The sequence below is a fragment of the Carcharhinus amblyrhynchos genome, chromosome 22 (assembly GCF_965287045.1).
Source record: "Carcharhinus amblyrhynchos chromosome 22, sCarAmb.v2.hapA, whole genome shotgun sequence".
Lineage (NCBI taxonomy): Eukaryota > Metazoa > Chordata > Chondrichthyes > Carcharhiniformes > Carcharhinidae > Carcharhinus > Carcharhinus amblyrhynchos.
In genome coordinates, this window is record NC_137345.1 from 6,685,185 (window position 1) to 6,704,555 (window position 19,371).

Below are 19,371 nucleotides of genomic sequence, written 5' to 3' on the forward strand. Positions count from 1 at the left end.
GGGCGCCTGTTCGGGTACGCTGAGGGAGAATTTAGCATGGCCAACGCACCTAACCAGCACATCGTTGGACTGTGGGAGGAAGCTGGAGTACCCGGAGGAAACCCACACAAGCACAAGGAGAATGCGCAAACTCCGCACAGACAGTGATCCAAGCTGGGAATCAAATCCAAGCCCCTGATGCTGTGAGGCAGCAGTGCTAACCACTGTACCAGCGTGCCACCCCCTTCCTTCCTACCTGGTCTGGCCTACATCTAATTCCAGACCCACAAATGTGGGTCCTAAATGCCCTCTGAAATGGGTACTTAACAAGCCACTTAGTTCAAGGGTAGTTAGGGATGGGCAAGATATGCTGGCCCAGCCAGTGACACTCACATCCCATGAAAGAATTTTTAATAAACTATCCCACAATGCAAGAGTGGCCTGGCCAGCTGTGGAGCAGATGGTTCCTTCTCTTCTTTTCCCTCTTTCCTTCTCAGCCCACTCACCTATTTTTTTCTAAATTCTTCCCTTTCGTCTCCCAGAAGCTTTTAATTGTGTTTCAGATTTGTGGCGTTTGGTTCCCCTGGTGTAGAGGGTTTAACTAAGGTGGTCATTGCTTCTCCCTCAGGAAAACTGGAGTGCATTTGCCCCAGACTTCAAAGAGTTAGATGAAAACGTTGAATATGAAGAGAGAGAATCGGAGTTTGATATTGAAGATGAAGACAAGAGCGAGCCAGAACAGACCGGTAAGACATGTCTGTCCCGTTTGAGTTGTGGTGGCTACGTACTGCTGAGTGCACTGTAAGCTCAGCTGGGAGATGGTAGTGTTAATGCCATGGGTCTGTGTTGTCGATGCCATGAGGTGGAGATGCTGGTGTTGGACTGGAGTGGGCACAGTAAGAAGCCTCACAACACCAGGGTTAAAGTCCAACAAGTTTATTTGGAATCACGAGCTTTCGGAGCACTGTTCCTTCCTCAGATGAGTGGCTGTGCTGTGTTGTGGAAACAGCACAGTCCTCTAATACAGCACTCTGCAAGGGGGGCACTATTTCAGACAGACCCCTGTAACAGCACTCTCCTCTGATTTATCACTCGACCGAATCACAGATTTCCACTATGTTCATACACTGGTTGTGTACATAGTACATTGTTTAAATTCCAATCTTGTTTACATATTCAAGCTTTCACTCGAAGCAGAGGTTATCTCTTCCTAACGAGAGATTATCTGTCTTTTCCTATCTCCCAAGAGGCTGCACTTAATCTGGTCTGACTCGATGTCTGTCTTAGCAATAATGTCAGTAATCTGTAAACTGTCTGTGCTGTTATATACTCTGTCTGAGGCCAGAACTCTCCATTCACCCGATGAAGGGGCAAACCCTGAAAGCTTGTGAGGTTACCATCAAATAAATCGGTTGGACTTGAACCCGGTGTTGTGAGACTTCTTACTGTGTTTACCCCAGTCCAACGTCGGCACCTCCACATCATAGCAGTGAACAACCAGGTCTTGCTAATTCAGATCCTTAGGATGTGTGAAGTTCACTGGCATGTAAGCATTTGACCAACATGTGCTCTTAGTCAAAGTCAGGGTGACTTTTAGTAAATCTATTCGTTCCCCTAACATCTGCTTTACCGCTACAACCTGGAGTATCTGCTTCCAGATTATTGCTAATGCTGTTCTTGAAGAAGTTGCTCATTAGGTAAGGTGAAGTGTGATGAGATAGTCTAGAAACACTAAAAGGTAGACTTCCAATTATATGGTGCCTGGATGTCCCAAAGCCCTTTACAAAAAGCAGAATACCTTTGAAGTGTAGTCACTGAATTGTAATGTAGGAAATTTGGTGCCTAATTTACGCACAGCAAAATCCCTGTCAGATAATAAACCATGAGTTTTGGTGATGTGGAGGAATAAATATTAGTCCAACTTTCCTGTTTATCAGATGATATTGGGCCGTTTTACCTCCACCTGAGAGAGAAGACAGGGCCTCCACTTAATGGCTGGAATTCTCCCAAAAAAATTCTAAGTATTGAATTTGTGGGAAAACTGGAGTAATTCACATTGTGAACTCCCAAGAATCTCCCACACTCTGCAATGCAGAGGCCACCACCACGAATATCATTAAATTTCAAGGGGTGGGACCTGTTGAAGGCCAGGAGGCTAAAATCTTCTTCTTCTGCCCCCAATCCACCTCAGTCGCTGGCCTCCCCTCTGCCCCGGCTGATCCCAATACAGAGTGGCAACTGAACCCCTCTGCCTCGCACTGGGACTAGTGAAAATAGTTAGAATGGGAGTAGGGGTAAACCTTTTGGAACAATCCCACAATTTATTTATTGAAGTGAATGTAATAATCATGGTTTTTAAAATACTTCAATTTAAAATAAAGTTTATTTATTAGTCACAAGTAAAGCTTAGATTAACACTGCAATGAAGTTACTGTGAAATTCCCCTAGTCGCCACACTCCAGCACGTCTTTCAGAGTGTGGGAGGAAACCGGAGCGTCCGGAGGAAACCCACGCAGACACGGGGAGAACGTGCAGACTACACAGACAGTGACCCAAGCTAGGAATCAAACCCAGGTCCCTGGCACTGAGAGGTAGCATTGCTAACCACTGTGCCACCCAATTTAAACGAAAGGATACAATAAGGAACTAAGAGCACAGCACTTCACAAAATACCATGTTTAAATTATTCTAAATCTTAGTGTGCTTTTGATATGCTGTCTGCTGGAGCTTTTCCATGGAGTCTCCCCTACTAGGAAAGATTGAACGAACTTGGGCTGTTTTCCCTTGAGAGACGTCGGCGGAGGGGGGATCTAATAGAGGTTTATAAGATTATGAAGGGGATAGATAGAGTAAATGGTGGTAAGCTTTTTCCGCTATTAAAAATGGATAGAACAAGGGGTCACGGGCTTAGGATGAGGGGGGCTAGGTATAAGACAAATATTAGAGGGCAGTTTTTCACGCAAAGGGTAGTGGGGGTGTGGAATGCACTGCCGAGTAAGGTGGTGGAAGCAGGCACGCTAGGGTTGTTTAAGAGTCACTTAGACAGCCACATGAGCGGGCTACATATAGGGGGATATAGCAGGCCTTACTAAACATTGTAGGCTTGGGATTATGTCTTTGCCTGTTTAATAATGAATTTTTTGTCTCCACAGGCATTTAAGTCCAGCAAGGGGCATGCATGCGGCAGGTTGTAGTGGGCTGCTCTTGGACGTTGCTTCGGGAGTTGCCTATTGCTTCATGTCGTTAGTGTGCTTAAACTGGACCATCTCGAGGGCAACATGACAGCTCAGAGACTATCTCTGTTGCTGTGCAGACACATGGATTTGGGCCTGTGTCTGTGGGAGTTTGCACGTTCTCCCCGTGGTTGCGTGGGTTTCCTCCGGGTACTCCGGTTTCCTCCCACATCCCAAAGATGTGCTTTTAGGCTGATTGATTGGGTACTAAATTGTCCCTATATTGGACCTCCCTGATCCTCGCACATTAGGCATAGACTAAAATCATGAATAGGTCACTGAGACAGTGGGACGGCGGCGCGGGCTCGTTGGGCCGAAGGGCCTGTTTCCCGTGCTGTGTTGTTCTTTGTTGTTCTTTGTTCTTTGTTAGGTCAAACTGGGAAATCTTCATCGGTTAACCTCTGACTCCAATGCTATTTTTCATATAAGAATCAAATAATGTTTTTCTCATTATTTAGGCATTTATTATTTAACAGTTCTGTTGGACATTATACAAGTCCTGCCTTTCTAGTGATTTATGTTAACTCAGTTCCCTATCAAAAGCTTTGTTTTCTTGTCAGTGTGGTTTTAAGAAGAGTTTTGAGTGTCTGATGTGAGTCTACAGGCTTGCATGCCCTAACTTCTCAACAACATGAAGGTTTTGCTGATGTCATTATCAATACGTGCAAGTGTCCAGAAAACAGCATGGACCAGATCATCTCCATTGGAATATAGATTCCTCTGGGAATTTTTTTTGTCTTCAAAGTCAAAGCATTGCTCTTAAAATGGTCTTCTGTGAAATTTATTAAGTTTTTAATATTTTGCCAGTTCTTAAAAGATGGATTGTACTGCTTTGTGCCCTGAAGGTTCTGTTTCTTTGAGTAGATTGCGCTGCCGATAAAGTGCTTTCCTGCACTACCGCATCCCATACATATTTGTATACTAAAGTGCACATCTCAGATTTGTTATTAAACTTTGACCTATTTCTGTGTGAAATACTTTTAGGTGGTGATGCAGCAGAGGATGAAGAGGTTGATGTCACATCTGTAGACCCTATTGCTGCTTTCTGTAGCAGGTAGGTAACTGCAATGGAATATAAGCTGTGTAATGGAGAATGCATGAACTTAGAACCCAAGCTATGGAATTCCTCTGAGTTGGCACGGTACATTGTCAGAAGTGCTTCAGAAACCTTACTTCAACTTCAAGTTGTCCTCTTCCTCCTGAGATTTTAATATAATTTTTTTCAGTTTATTTCTCCTTGAGACGTTACAGCACTGGCTATGCTGGTATTTACTGCCCCTTTCTAATTGTCCTGGAAAGTTGTGGTGAGCCTGTTTTAAACCACTGCAGCCTGTGCGGTGATGGTCACAAGAACGGCCAACTTAGCACGGCTAATAGTGCAGGACCTAACCAGCAAGTCTTTCAGACTGTGGGAGGAAACCCATGCAAACATGGGGAGAATGTGCAAACTCTACACAGACAGTGACCCAAGCCAGGAGTCAAACCTATGTCCCTGGCGCTGTGAGGCAGTAGGGCTAACCGCTGTGTCACCCTTACACAAGAAGTAGAAGCAAGAGTGGCCACCAGGCCCTTCAAGCTTGCCCCACCATTCAGTACCATCATGGCTGATGTATGCCGGCCTCAGCTCCTTTTCTGTGTCATTTCCCCATCGCCTTCCACTCGATCTATCAAATATTTATCCACCTCCACTTTAAATACTTAGAATGCCTTCACTACCCTTTGGGGCAGAGAATTGCAGAGATTCACAGCCCTCTGCGAGAAAACATTTCTATGCACCCCAGTTTTAAATGACTGGTCCTTTATCTTGTAGCTTTGTCCCCTTGTTTGAGACTTCCCCACTAATGAAAATATCTCGCCACCTTCTCTGTCAAGCCCCCACAGGATCTTTTATGTTTGAATAAGGTCACCCTTCACTCTTCTAACTGCAAGGAATATGGATCTAGACTATTTAGTCTGTCTTGGTAGGACAACCCTCTCATCCCAGGGATTAGCCCGGTGAATCTCCTTTAGACTACCTCCATTCTATCCTTTTTTAAGGCAAAGGGACTGAAGCAGACCTTCCCAATGTGTCTGAGAGTTCCTGGCTGTTTACAGTGGTTAGTAACATTTATCATGTAAAGAAAGTGAATGCTTCTTCAGTATAGAAATACTGTTCTATCGTTAATGCACTATTGTATTCTTAGATCACATTGTGATTATGCACCATGCTAACAAATGTGGATGCACCATTTTGTGAAATAGTTCTTCTGTTATTCATTCTAGGGCATTGCTGGCATTGCGTGCCCATTCCTAATTGCCCTTGAGAACGAGGTGATGAGCCACCTTTGTGCATCGCTGCACTCGATGTGGTGTAGGTACGCTCACAGTGCTATTAGGGAGGGTATTCCATGAGTTTGACCTAGCAACAGTGAAGAACAGTGATACATTTCCTAGTCAGGATGGTGAATGGCTTTGAGGGAATCTGCCAGGTAGTGGTATTCCCATGTATCTGCTGCACTTGCCCTTTGAGATGGCAGTGGTCATGGGTTTGAAATCACTGTCTGAGGATCCTTGGTGAGCTCCTGCAGTGTATAAGTACACACTGCTGCTACTGAGCGTCAGTGGTGGAGTGAATCTTTGTGGATGGGATGTTAATCAAGCAGCCTGCCTTGTCCTGGGTGGTGTCCTGAGTGTCGCTGAAGCTGCACTTATCCAGGCAAATGCGTAGTATTCCATCACACTCCTGACTTGTGTCTTGTAGATGGTGCAAGGAAGTCAGGAGGTGAGTTATTTGCTGTAGGATTCCTATCCTCTGACCTGCTCTTGTAGCCACAGTGTTCATATGGTTGGTTCATTTATATTTCTGGTCGGTGGTAACTGCCAGGTTGTTGATAGTGGGGGATTCAGTGATGGTTAGATTCCCAGCTGATCTGGGTTCTCCAGACTGTTGTTCAGCAGCTCCTGCTGGGAAGTGTCCAGCTCAGCTCTGGAGTGTGTTTGTGTACTGGATTGGTGCCATGCCTTCTATGTCTCATAGTCTATTAGGTTGTTGGTTTCTGTTGCTTATTGAATATTTCCTCAGCAAGAATTGGAACCTTTAAGAAGTTTTTAAAAAACTATATACCTTTCTCGAAGGAAGGAACCTGCAGTTGGTGAATCATGAGTTCAGACTGGAATGGGCTATTTCTCTGATTAACTGCGCAGCCCTGGTCACTTTCCATTTGCCTTAAGTGAGTCTCTGTAACACTTCTTATGGAAGCGCAGCTTGGAGAGAGTGGCTTCCTCTACTTGTGAATGGAGCAGCCATTAATGTGGGAACAGTGTCGGTGTTTTCATGTGTTGCATTCTTTGTTTTGCCTTAGTGATGAAGAGTTTGAAGACTGCAAAGCCCTGCTGTATCTCCCAATATCTCCAGAAGTGGAGGATCCTGAAGAGAATCCTTACGGACCTCCCCCTGAAGCAGTACAGGTGCGATTTGGGAATAACATCATAACCCAGCAGTGATTGTGGGAAGGGGTTGCATGAATGGTCGTCTATACTTGGCACCTTTTCTCATACAATATAAATTGCAGTTCTCTTTGAAATTTGGCATTCTTGTGTCTGTCCTGATCAATGCAAGATGAAAGGCTTTGATAGCATGCCCTTTTTCATAAATAGACTATTTAATTTGGATTCTTTGTCATGATGTAACTATGTTTATTGTAAGAAGAATGTTTATTTTCCTGAGATATAGCCCTCCATTTGCAGGGGGAGGGGTATTATGTAAGTAGATTTTTCAATATTTGCCCAGTGTTTAAAGATGTTAATGATGTATTGGGTTAATAATGCATAGAACAGTACAGCGCAGGAACAGGCCCTTCAACCCACGATCTGTGCTGAATGTGACACCAAATTAAACTAACCTCTTCTGTCTGGCCTTGGTCCATATCTTTCTATTCCTTAATATTTTGGGGTTCTGTCTGTGAATAATTTCAGACAAGCCAGTAAAGCAAACTTGGGAGGAGTGGGAGAGTTTTGTCTGTGGATCCCAAACTCGTCACCACTGGAATTTTCCTTGCGTCATGTCTGGGGTGTGTTATAGAGGTTGATTGCTATCATTTAGCAACTGTTCCACCTGACTACCAAGCATGGTAGAAGGTGAACTGGTTAGACCTCGTTCTTTTTATTTTGTCTAATCATTCAGATACTTAGCATTCCAAAATGAAAAGTGCTGCTTGCGCATCAGGTCACTGCGGAAAATACAATTAAAGTGCAGGTTAAAATCATAGAATCCCGATAGTATAAAAGGAAGCCATTCGGCCCATTGAATCTGCACCAATCACAATCCCACCCAGCCATATCCCTGTAACCCCACTTATTTACCCTGCCAATCCTCCTGACACTAAGGGGCAATTTAGTATGGCCAATCAACCTAACCCACACATCTTTAGGCTATGGGAGGAAACTGGAGCAGCGGGAGGAAATCCATGCAGACATGGGGAGAATGTGCAGACTCCACACAGACAGTGACCCAAGCTGCGAATCAAACCTGAATCCTTGGCATTGTGATAACGGTGCTACTGTTATTTCTTCTCTTGTTTTTATTTCTTGCTTTAATTTCTGCTCCATGTCTCAGATTAATGCCACATAATCTTCCTGTCCCCTGCACTCACCATTTCCTTCCCCACCCCATTGCACCCAGCAGCACAATCTCAGTTAGTTTAAAGTTTATCTATTTATTAGTGTCACAAGTAGGTTTACATTAACACTGCAATGAAGCTACTGTGAAAATCCCCTAGTCGCCACACTCCAGCGCCAGTTTGGGTACACTGAGGGAGAATTTAGCATGGCCAATGCATCCTAACCAGCACGTCTTTTGGACTGCTGGAGAAAACCCACACAGAAATGGGGAAAATGTGCAGACTCTGCACAGACAGTGACCCAAGTGGGGAATTGAACCTGGGTCCCTGGTGCTGTGAGACAGCAATGCTAACCACTGTGCCGCCCTGTTAGATGTAAACAAATGCAGGCCACCAGTTGAAGAAGGCGCGTTTCTCCCTGGTGAATATTTATCTCACAGCCTACATCTAAAACAGATGATCCGGTTTTTTATCACATTGCTGTTTATGAAACCTTGATATGCCCAGACTGCCACATTTCCTACATTGCATCAGTGACTAGGCTGCACAAATACATTCCACTGGTTTTGGGACATCTTGAGGGCCTGAAAGGTACTATATAAATGTTGGCCTTTTCTTAAAAACTTAATGCGGTGGAATATAGTGAGGCAGCTCATTGTGGCATAATTAGAGACAAAAAACATCAATGGAACAATGGAATACTTCAATCAGAGAAATGGGGTGTGGGGAGGGGTACACTGACAGTGGATGCTGATCCTAGTCTTGGGTTTTTCCTGTAAGAAATCTCACGACACCAGGTTAAAGTCCAACAGTTTATTTGTTATCACGAGCTTTCGGAGCACTGCTCCAAAAGCTTGTGAAAGCCACTCGCCTGATGAAGGAGCAACGCTCCGCAAGCTCGTGATACCAAATAAACCTGTTGGGACTTTGACCTGGCGTTTTGAGGCTTCTTACTATGCCCACCCTAATCCAATGTTGGCATCTCCACATCATGAGTTGGTCCTACCACAGAGTAATCACTCACCCTGATGGGGCTTCTGTTCTGGACTAACTTTATGATCCCGAGACTTGTCAGCCAAATGTGCAGAGGATGGTTCTTACAGAGTGAATCAAATTGTATTTCATGTCTTAAGGCTTTTGTGTGACATCTTGTTCTTTGGCAGAATTCCGGAACTGATGACCTGAACAATCCAGACAAGAAGCGGCAGGCGTCCACTGATGGATCGCAGCCTCCGAAGAAGAAACCCAAGATGACCAACATTGAGCTACAAGGAGTACCGTGCGATGGTAACTGATTTAGCTGCTACTCATTAGACCAGTTATCGTGAGCATTTTTGCTCTTTGAACTGATAACTCTCTGCTTTCCAAATTTCTCAACCTCCTCATAATCGGTGACAACACTTCAAAAGTAATTAATTGGCTAAGTTTAGAACAAAGAAAATTACAGCATGGGAACAGGCTCTTCGGCCCTCCAAGCCTGCACCGACCATGCTGCCCAACTTAACTAAAGCCCCCTACCCTTCTGGGGACCTTATCCCTCTATTCCCATTCTATTCTTGTATTTGCCAAGATGCCCCTTAAAAGTCACTATCGTATGTGCTTCCACTCCCTCCCCCAGCAGCGAGTTCCAGGCACCCACCACCCTGTGTGTAAAAGAGAAAAAACCTGCCTCCTACATCTCCTTTAAACCTTGCCCCTCGCACCTTAAACCTTTGCCCCCTATCAATTGACTGTTCAACCCTGAGAAAAAGCTTCTGACTATCCACTCTGTCCGTGCCCCTCATAATCCTGTAGATTTCTATCAGGTCACCTCTCGATCTCCATTGCTCCAGTGAGAACAAACCAAATTTCTCCAACCTCTCCTCGTAGCTGGTGTCCTCCATTAGGTATGAACAGGGCTGATTGAGGTGTCTGCAGGGTGTGAAAAGACGTTATGGAAATACAAGTCTGTTTTATTTTGATTGTTTCTCTGACTGCTGCTGGAGTGATTCCAGGAGTACCAGTCATGGTCTGGTATCTCATGCAAGTAGCAAATCTTAATGAGTGTGTGACAGCAGCTCGTTTGAAAATGCAGGGCAGCTGAAGCAGAGCACAATTCCTGCAAGGGTTGCTGGCTGGTGACCACGAGTGGAAAGCTGGCTGAATTTCACCAATTTCCCCCTCGCCCATGGGTTCTGAGGTTTTGATGCTAGTTGTTTGTTAGCCTTCAACTATTTCAGTGCACCGATGAGCCTCCTGCAATCCGCCCTCTAAACACGAACACGTCCAAAACTCATGTTCTAACTTGCCCGTGTTCTAACTCGCACTAAGTTCTGCTCACTTATCTCTGTATTCTCTAACCTAAATTTCTAGAAGGCTGGAATCCAATTGCAGCGATGTACTGCTGAGGCTGTATAAGGCTCTGGTCAGACCCCATTTGGAATATTGTGAGTAGTTTTGGGCCCTGTATCTAAGGAAGGATGTGTGCTGGCCCTGGAAAGGATCCAGAGGAGGTGCATGAGAATGATCCCAGGAATGAAGGGTTTCTCATAGGAGCGGTGAGGGGTTTGGATCTATACTCAATGGCGTTTCGAAGGATGAGGGGGGGGATTTAATTCAAACTTACAGAATACTGAGAAACCTAGATAGAGTGGACATGAAGATGATACTTCCACTACTGGGAAAGACTAAAACTCGAGGGTGCAACCTCAGAATGAAGGGACGCACCTTTAAAACAGAGATGAGGGGAATTTCTTAAGCCAGAGGGTGTTGAATCTGTGGAACTAATTGCCACAGAGGGCTGTGGTGGCCAGGTTATTGAGTGTCTTTAAGACAAAGATAGATAGGTTCTTGATCAATAGGGGATCAAAGATAATGGGGAAAAGGCAGGAGAAATGGAGGTGAGAATCATATCAGCCATGATCGAATGGCAGAGCAGGACTCAGTGGGCCGAATGGCATAATTCTACTCCTGTATCTTATGGTTAGGCTTCCTTAGTTCAAAGGGCTCAGTTTTAAATTCTTATCCTTGCTTTCAGGCCCTCCGTGGCCTCGCTCCCCCACCCCCCACTATCTCTGTAATCTACTTCAGCACCACAACCTTGGTGCCATCTGTACCTTGCTAACTCTGACCTCTTTATCCTCCCAATTTTAAATCACTCCTCTATTAGTTGCCGTGCTTTTTGCTCTTTGGTGATCTTCAAACTGTGTACATATATACAATATACAGTTGACTGACTACCTGAGCAAGGTGAGAGCTTTATTTGTTTAACTTTATGATTTTTACTTAAACTTATGATGTAAAGTGTGTTTGGTGTAGCGAGCGTTGCTTCAGGGGCATATGGTGCACCATGTGCATACAGGACTTTCCCAAATCACCAGTCTTTTAACAACACAGCCTGTCCTCAGTAACTTGTGAGCAGTGGCCCAGTTACATATGGAGTTATATACGGTGAGTTGGTCTCTGCTGTTGAACCACTGGGGAATATTAATGGCACCGATTACCTTGAACGAAACTGAGCAGAGTTAGAATTTGTTTTTTATAGCACCGTACATAAAGGTCACATTCCAGGCCCCCTACCACCACCCACTGTGTAAAAAAAAAACTTTTCCGCACATCTCCACTGAACCTTCGCCCCCCCCCCCCCCCCCCCCCCCCCCCCCCCCCCCCCCCCCCCCCCTCCTTATCTTGAACTTGTGCCTCCTTGTAATTGTCACTTCTGCCCTGGGCAAAAGCTTCCAAGATTGCCACCAGAAATCTTTGTTGTGTACGCAGTTTCGTTCACACAAGAAGCAGTTTTGATATATCTTTAGACGTTTTATAAACTGGTTTATTAGTGTATGGATTAGCAAAGCCAGGAGGAATCGAGCAGAAATGCTGACTCCACCATCCTCCTTGCCATTCTTTCCCCTTTCTCGTTGACTCGGAGCTTGTGTTACCGTGTAAGGCTGCTGCTAAGCTCAGTGACAGTAACTGACGGGTTTAATTTCCTCCTGCAGAGGTTCACCCGTTGCTGGGTGTGAAGGGCGACGGCAAGTCGAAGAAAAAGCAAGCGGGCCGGCCGAAAGGAACGAAAGGTAAAGAGAAAGATTTCATTAAGTCGAAAGCCTTCAAAGGGGACAGAGGTCAGTCTTTGGAAGGAACAGTGAAGGGCAAGGAGCTAGCGGAAGTGGCTGAGCCACCCGCAGGTAAGGACCATGGTGGGAGCTCCCGCAGCTTGCCTGGTACCTGTGCTTTTCCCCCTCCCTCCCTCCTTCATCTCTACCGCTCCCTCTAGTTCCTGGTCCGGCTTTTGCATGCGGGTTTGCTGTTTGAAGTGCATTGAAGTATTTGGTATTAGCAGCAGAGAAACGGGCCTAGTTTGTCATTGTCAGCCCCTGTGCTCCTATTTCATCTCATCTGATCAACATATCCTTTTATTCCTTCCACCCTCGTTTGCTTATTAATGGATCCCATTAAATGCATCCATGCAATTTGTTTCAAATATTTTTATATTGCAACACAGGAGGCCACTTGTCCCGTTGGCTCCCTGCCAGCCCTTGGGATGTCGCCAATTAATTCCGCTTCCCCTGCTCATTCACCTTTGGTGTGTAATTTTTGCCTCATATCTTTCCTAAAGTGCGGTGTTTAGAAATGATTGCAATATTCCAGCTGAGATAATTTCCTTATATCTTTTATAAAGATTTAAAACAACTTGCTTGCTTTTATACTTTATGTTTCTATTTATAAATCATCAGCTTTTTGTTATTTATTTGAGTATAGCAGTGGTTTTTAAACCATTTATGGGGGTTTTTTTCTACATGTAAGCATACACTTGAGTCCTTTGCCTAAAACTTACTGAATGGGAGTAAAAGGGATACGTCAAAATAGTAAGGGGTTATTGTAAATTGAAGACACAAATTCTTCACACAGCAACTATCAACATGTGGTTCAGATAGAATGCTGAAGGCAGCAGAATGCATGCTAAAATAGAGAGACTTGGATTTTGTATAATAAATTGAGAGATAATGAATGACCTCAACTATAATTATTTTGCCATGCAATGTTAATAGTAACTTCACTGCAGAGTTAATGTAAGCCTGCTTGTGACACTAATAAATAATCTTAAACTTATCCATAAAGAGAGATTTAATTTCTAGTATTTATCTAAAATGATAATGTTTTCTGAATCATCCATCTCATTGCTTTTGGTGTGTTAGAAATTGTGCTGATTCGACAAGAGGATTTGGACAACTGAAAGCTCGTGCTGTGTTAGTCTTTGAAAAAACACGTACCAAGTGATGTATTTTCTTGGGCTATCAGAATTCCAGAGAGCTGGATTCTGCTTCACGAGGAGATTATTACGTGATTGAAGAGCCCTGGAAGGGCATCAAGATCTCAAAACCTGCATTCACCGTTGAGAATCCTTCAAGTCTTTTGAGGGCAGCACAGTGGTTAGTGCTGCTGCCCCTCAGCACCAGGGACCTGGGTTCGATTCCCGGCTTGGGTCACTGTCTGTCTGGAGTTTGCAAGTTCTCCCCGTACCCATCACTGTTTGCGTGGGTTTCCTCCGGGTGCTCTGGTTTCCTCCCACATTCCAAAGATGTGAGAGTTAGGCGAACTGGCCACGATAAACTGTCCATTAGTGTCAGGAAGATTAATAGGATCAATATATGGGGTTTACAGGGATAGATGAATTGGCCATGCTAAATTGACTCTAGTGTTAGGGGGTGTAGTAGGGTAAATGTGTGGGATTACGGGAATAGGGGTGGGTTCCTATTCACGCAGGCTCGATGGGCCTGAATGACCACCTCCTGCACTGTAGGGATTCTATGAAACCGTATTCAGAATCCATCATCAGCATCATTACATTTCTCCCAGTTTCCAGATCTGCACCCCCCTCGTTTGATGCAGTTTTGTTCGCGAGAGAGAGAGGTGTGTGTGAACCATTTGCCCTCTCACCTCTTTCACTTGATAGAGTTCTCCTCCATCGTTCACTAGTTATTAATTTATGAACCCATATTTGAAAACCACTGTCATACGAATGCCAGTAGATGAGCAAGTTAATTTTGTGTCGGTTTGTGGCTGGAATTGGGAAAATACACTCGTTGTGAGACCTTGGTTTCATTTTTGCTGTTCCATTAACTGCCTCAGTTGTAATTCCCCTTTCCTCTCTTTTTTGGGGCTTTCAGGAGGTGGAGTTATTTCAGACCTACTGTGAACGTTGGGCGATGATGATTCTTCATCCCTGAAATTGTCGCGCTGCCTTCGTACTTTTTTAGCGGTACGATGCAGCATCTAGAAAGAGTGTGGCTCTTGGTCAGTTTGTCGGCCAAGGCATTAAAGGAACCTTCATGAACCTTCAGGAGTGGATGTGGATGGTCCCTTCATCCCTCCTCAAACTATGGGCATTGGAAAAAAAATAAGTCAACTGAAGATATTTGGCTGGATCACCAGGAAACTCGCGCTGATGTGTAATTTCTGTCTTCATGTGTTACATGGTGGCGTTAATTTCATTTGGAACCATAGCAGAAAGGCACTCATGACTCAAGCGAGAGCGAGGTACGGCAAAGCGCACAAAACTATTTTTGGTTTCTTTTATCCACATTCGAAGTAACTATCGATGGGCTGCAAGAGATCACTTACATCGCAAGACTGGTCAAGTTCACTGGGGAGATCCAAGCAGTCCGGTTCCTGAGGCTGGAAGTCTCTGCTTATCCACTTACACTGTTTTAAACAAACTATTTGTGGTAATTCTTAGATGCCTGAGTGTTTGTATTCTAATTAGATGAATATCTTTTGTATCGCTGTACGACAAGCTGACACTGAGAGGCTAAATATTGTAGCTTTTGCTTTTTTATTCTTTTGTCCCGTGAGCTGGGCTGTTTAACCATTTTGGGCTATAACTGATGCCTTTATTGAAGTGGACGTTGGCCTTTATTTTTGTATCTTTATTTTGCCCCTACACTTTCTAAGTCTAGCACGTCCACTCTGCAGTGCTCTCTGCCTCAGGCAGCAGGACCAGTTGCTCTCTTCCCAGTCCTACCAATCTGTACCAAAAAGGGCAGGCTGTACCTAATCGGTACACTGTTGTAACTCTACGCGCCCCCCCCCAACCCCCAACCGTGAGGGCCTGAAATTCCTCCAGGGTTTCCGCTGGTATAACTCTGGTGGGAGACCGGCAGATGATGGCAGTCTGGCCACAATTTTGCTCCAAATGGAGACTGAAGTTGGAGTGCACGGTCGATACACCCAGTGGAAGGTGAGCTGGATCAGCGTCCAAAAGGCCAGTGGTCTCGAAGCCTGCCTAGCTGTAAATGCGCTCCCTAAGACACGGAAGTCATTTGGACCATCTCTACTATGGGCCTTCCTGTCTCAAATTTCTACCACCCCAGCATGGAAGGAATAAGGTCAGGGATCACGAAGGCACAGAGGAGGCGAATGCCAGAACTGTGCCCATGTTGATAAGCTGTCTTTCCCACTAATCTTGGGAAGTCCTGGAGAGCACTGCCAGGGTTACTCTGGGAGAGTCAGCCCAGGAAAGTACTGTCAGGGTCACAGCTTGAATAAATTTAAGGTCTTAAGGATTCAAATGCGAATGTTCCATCACCCTCCATTGTTCATCATGTAGAGGACAAGAAAAGTCACCCAAAATCTAAGGGCAAAGTCAGAACATATGATAGTAAACTGCAATTTAATTTATATATGTCTGAAAAAAACTTCCTATGATTCTCTGACGATTAAATCTTTTGATTAATTCTCATTTATTCAACTTCATGAATGGAAGAATGAAGAACTGTTTCAAAGTTTCACGATGCTCTACAAGAACTCATCACTTGACCAGACCCACATGTCATAGCTAATGAGTGGGTGGATGTGTTCATATGCAAAATGTAACATGCTCCCTCTTTCCCATTCCAATTCACAAACAATCCAAAGATCCTCACGCACACTACTTTATCACTTTACCCCCCCCCAGGTGCCCATAGGTGCATATTCAAGCCCCATGATTCCTAGAACGTGAGCCTCGCCCTACTACTGGTACTGTACATCATGTAGCACAGAAAATCAAAACCTAACCCCATGTACAAACATCCAAAGCTCCTGGGCAAACAGAGAGAAACTGCATGGTTATTTTGCAGCATTGTTGCTTTCTTTCCTGTCTGGGACACAACTTTCCTTTGTGTTAACTTACTTTGGTTTTTTTCCTTCCAGTAAAACCAGTGGTTGTTTGAAGTGACTTGGTTCTGGAGTTTCTGCTCACTGGAAAAAAAGCAGCATTCACGTACTGCATGCAGTGGGGCAAACACATCATCACGCCTTCAGGTCCCCAATCCCAGAAAAATAGACCAAAAGTATGACTTGCATAGTAATGTGCTGAATGGTTCTGAAAGTCACACTGTTGTCTCATCCAGGTCAAGCTACCCAAGGCATGCCTTGAGGGTGGCACAGTGGTTAGCAGTGCTGCCTCACAGTGCCAGGAACATGAGTTCAATTCCGGCCTCAAGTCACTGCCTTTGTGGAGTTTGCACGTTCTCCATGTGTCTGCATAGGTTACCTCTGAGTGCTCCTGTTTCTTCCCGTAGTGCAAAAATGTGCAGGTTAGGTTGATTGTTCATGCTAAATTGACCCTTAGTGTCAGGGGGATTAGCAGAGTAAATAAGTGAGGTTACAGGAATAGGGCTTGGATGGGAATGTGGTCAGTGTAGACTTGATGGGCAAAATGGCCTCCTTCTGCATTGTAGGGATTCTCTGAATGAACTGTGGTTCCATTTCTCTAATGCATTAAACTTGTGACTCAGTTGCAAAATCGCAGAGCTCCATTTTGAATGGTTATGGCAAAATAATTTCTGTTCAGATTCCACTGAGCACCATCTCAAAGCAGCGAACAAGATCCATCCTAGCAGTTGTATACTTTTAAATAAAAAGGTGAATAGTCGCAGTGAAATGTGTGCCCTTTAAATCTAAGTAGAATGATTAACAATTCAATTTACAGCACTGAAACCAGCCCATTTGACCCAACAGATCCATTGTCTGGTCCATGCTGGAGTGGCACAGTGGTTAGTGCTGCTGCCTCACAGCGCCAGGAACTTGGGGGTTCGATTCTCAGCTTGGGCCACTCTGTGTGGAGTCTGCACGTTTTCTCCATGTCCACGTGGGTTTCCTCCCACACTCCACAAAGATGTGTGGTTAGGTTAGGTTGGTTGGTTAGCACTGCTGCCTCACAGCACCAGGGAACCAGGTTCGATCCCCGAACAGGCAACAGAGTGTGTTGAATAGGGGATTTTCACAGTACGTTCATCGCAGTGTGAATGTAAGCCTACTTGCGACACTAACAAATAAGCTTAACAAACTTTGTGAGCTCTGTATTCTCACCATATGGTTTCTCTTTGTTCTCTTACCATTTAAAATTATACCCGTTTATGTAAACCTGCTTTAACAGGAGAGAGCACGAGGCAGAGAGTAGATAAGTGCAATCCATTTAGTTCCTTCCACACAGCAGTAGGCGTATTAAGCGGTATCTTGTTTGCAGCAACAATCAGTCGCTTGATTTGCTATTTTCATTCTTAAGAAATGGTCCATTTTCTGAATTGTTCCAAAAATCCAGTGTTTCTGTTTGACTCGAGGAAGATAAACAACAAGGCACTTGTATGCAGAGAGAAGAAAGTACTGCTGCGCTTTTAACAAAAAAAGGAAACTGATGGTATCAAAATCTGGTTAGTGGATACTTTGGGATGAGTGCGTTTGGTTATGATCTTTTCGATGATGAATGACCCCTTCAGAGAAGGCCTGACAAGAGTTCCAGATTCGTCCTGTGACATTGCCATTTCAAGGCTAGACACTTGCTGTTCCTTCTGCTGGGGACGCTGTAGCCTGATGCCACTGGTGTGTGTCCCTTTGGCTAGTAAGAAATACCACGTCTTAGACCCAGCAGTCCCTGGCCTTGTTAACAGCTGCTGTTGTGAAACTGTCTCTTCCATTTGGGAATTGGGCTGTTTTGTAATGATTTTTAAAAAAGAAAATGTTGATGGAACAATACTTGCTCGATGCTCTGTTGCGTCCAGATCATTTCTTTTCAAGGAAATGTGTCATTGACTGGAGTGTGTTGAGGTGACCTGATATTTGGTAACCAGTGTCATTGTACAGAACACAAATGCAAGGATGGTTTGCGCAATTGTGTATAGTGTTTTTTATTCCTGTAAATAATAAACATTACCTGGTTTTAAGTGAGTTTGGCACTTTTTTTAATAAGAGTTTCTACTATCAGTAAGTTGTACCAGTGGGTTATGAACAGACATGCTTAGTGAGCCCTTGACCTGAAAATTCATTTGTTCTTGCCCAAGAGATTGGGTGCTGTCGAGATGCAAGGGAATAGGGAGAAAGAGAAGTCGAAGGAAATTAGTATAAGCAAGAAGGTATTGGAGAAATAAATATGACTGAAATATGATAGGTGTGATGGTACTGTGCCTTTAAGAATTTTATTTATAATGTGTCTCTTACAAAGGGTATGTTTAAAATTCAGCTTGGTTTAACGTGCTGCCAGTTTGTCTGGGCACCGGGTAGCTCGCATGCTGAGAATCTAGTCTAATGATTGATTTTATCCAGGAATGTGTGTGTTTTCATCTGAATTAATGCATTTTTGTTTGTGTTTCTTTTTCTCCTGAGGTTTCAGAATAGGGTTTTGATTAGGTTGATTGACAGCCATGTGCCTAAGAGGAGAAGCTAAGTTTGCAGGGGAAAATGCCCAGTTACTGCTGGGTTCTGAAAGAAGCAAGAGGTCTCTCTTTCTCCCTTTTTCTCTCTCTGGCGGCTGCTGTTTGGGACCTGCTAGGAGAAATTGGTCTCTCTCTCTCTCTCTCTCTCTCTCTCTCCCCCTCTCCCCAGAGCTATTCTGGAGGCTTGAGGACTGGCAGCCCAAATACAAGCATGTAAGCCTGTGTTTTGCTAACTGATTTTGAAGAGGCGTTTAAGTCTATAAGAAGAATATTGCTTGAATTTCAACTAATAGAGATAGGTTATCAGTTAAGATTGTGTTCTGTCATGTTTAACTATTTCAATTGGTAAAAATTAAGCCAATTTATTTGTTATAGTTAACTGTATTGATAAATAAAGCTTGTTTTGATAAAAGTTTCCTTGTGTGTCAATAGAATCACACCTGGAGTGAAACATCTTATCCTCATACTAATGCCAAAATAGAAAACTGTTGAGGTCTATTCTGGCTTCATGATGTATTTTGGGATTTCTGATCCATCCGTTAAGGGTAGTACAGTGGTTAGCACTGCTGCCTCACAGCGCTAGGGACCCGGATTGGATTCCCAGCTTGGGTCAATGTTTTTACAGAGCCTGCATGTTCTCTGTGTCTGTGTGGGTTTCCTCCCACAGTCTGAAAGACGTGCCGGTTAGGTGCACTGGCCATGCTAAATTCTCCCTCCGTGTACCCGAACAGGCGCCGGAGTGTGGCGACTAGAGGATTTTCAAAGTGTCTTCATTGCAGTGTTAACGTAAGCTTACTTGTGACACGAATACATAAACTTTAACAGTCCCTGGAACCTAATATTATGCATCCCAGAGTGTTGAAAGAGGTTTGCTATAGAGGTGGTGCA

General features: G+C 44.3%; 1 protein-coding gene across 2 annotated transcripts in view; it reads left to right on the forward strand.

The window, feature by feature from the left end:
• The window catches only part of rbbp5 (retinoblastoma binding protein 5), a 35,535-nt gene extending 17,541 nt beyond the window's left edge, over window positions 1-17,994 (forward strand). Inside the window, exons 10-15 of one of the 2 annotated variants that reach the window (XM_080209751.1) lie at window positions 608-725; window positions 4,197-4,266; window positions 6,554-6,659; window positions 8,974-9,097; window positions 11,788-11,976; window positions 13,960-17,994. In XM_080209751.1, the coding sequence (XP_080065877.1) occupies window positions 608-725; window positions 4,197-4,266; window positions 6,554-6,659; window positions 8,974-9,097; window positions 11,788-11,976; window positions 13,960-13,988 (636 nt within the window). In that variant the 3' untranslated portion in view covers window positions 13,989-17,994. The remainder of the gene's footprint in view (window positions 1-607; window positions 726-4,196; window positions 4,267-6,553; window positions 6,660-8,973; window positions 9,098-11,787; window positions 11,977-13,959) is intronic. The other variant, XM_080209752.1, reaches the window with a different exon arrangement.
• Window positions 17,995-19,371: the final 1,377 nt, after the last annotated feature.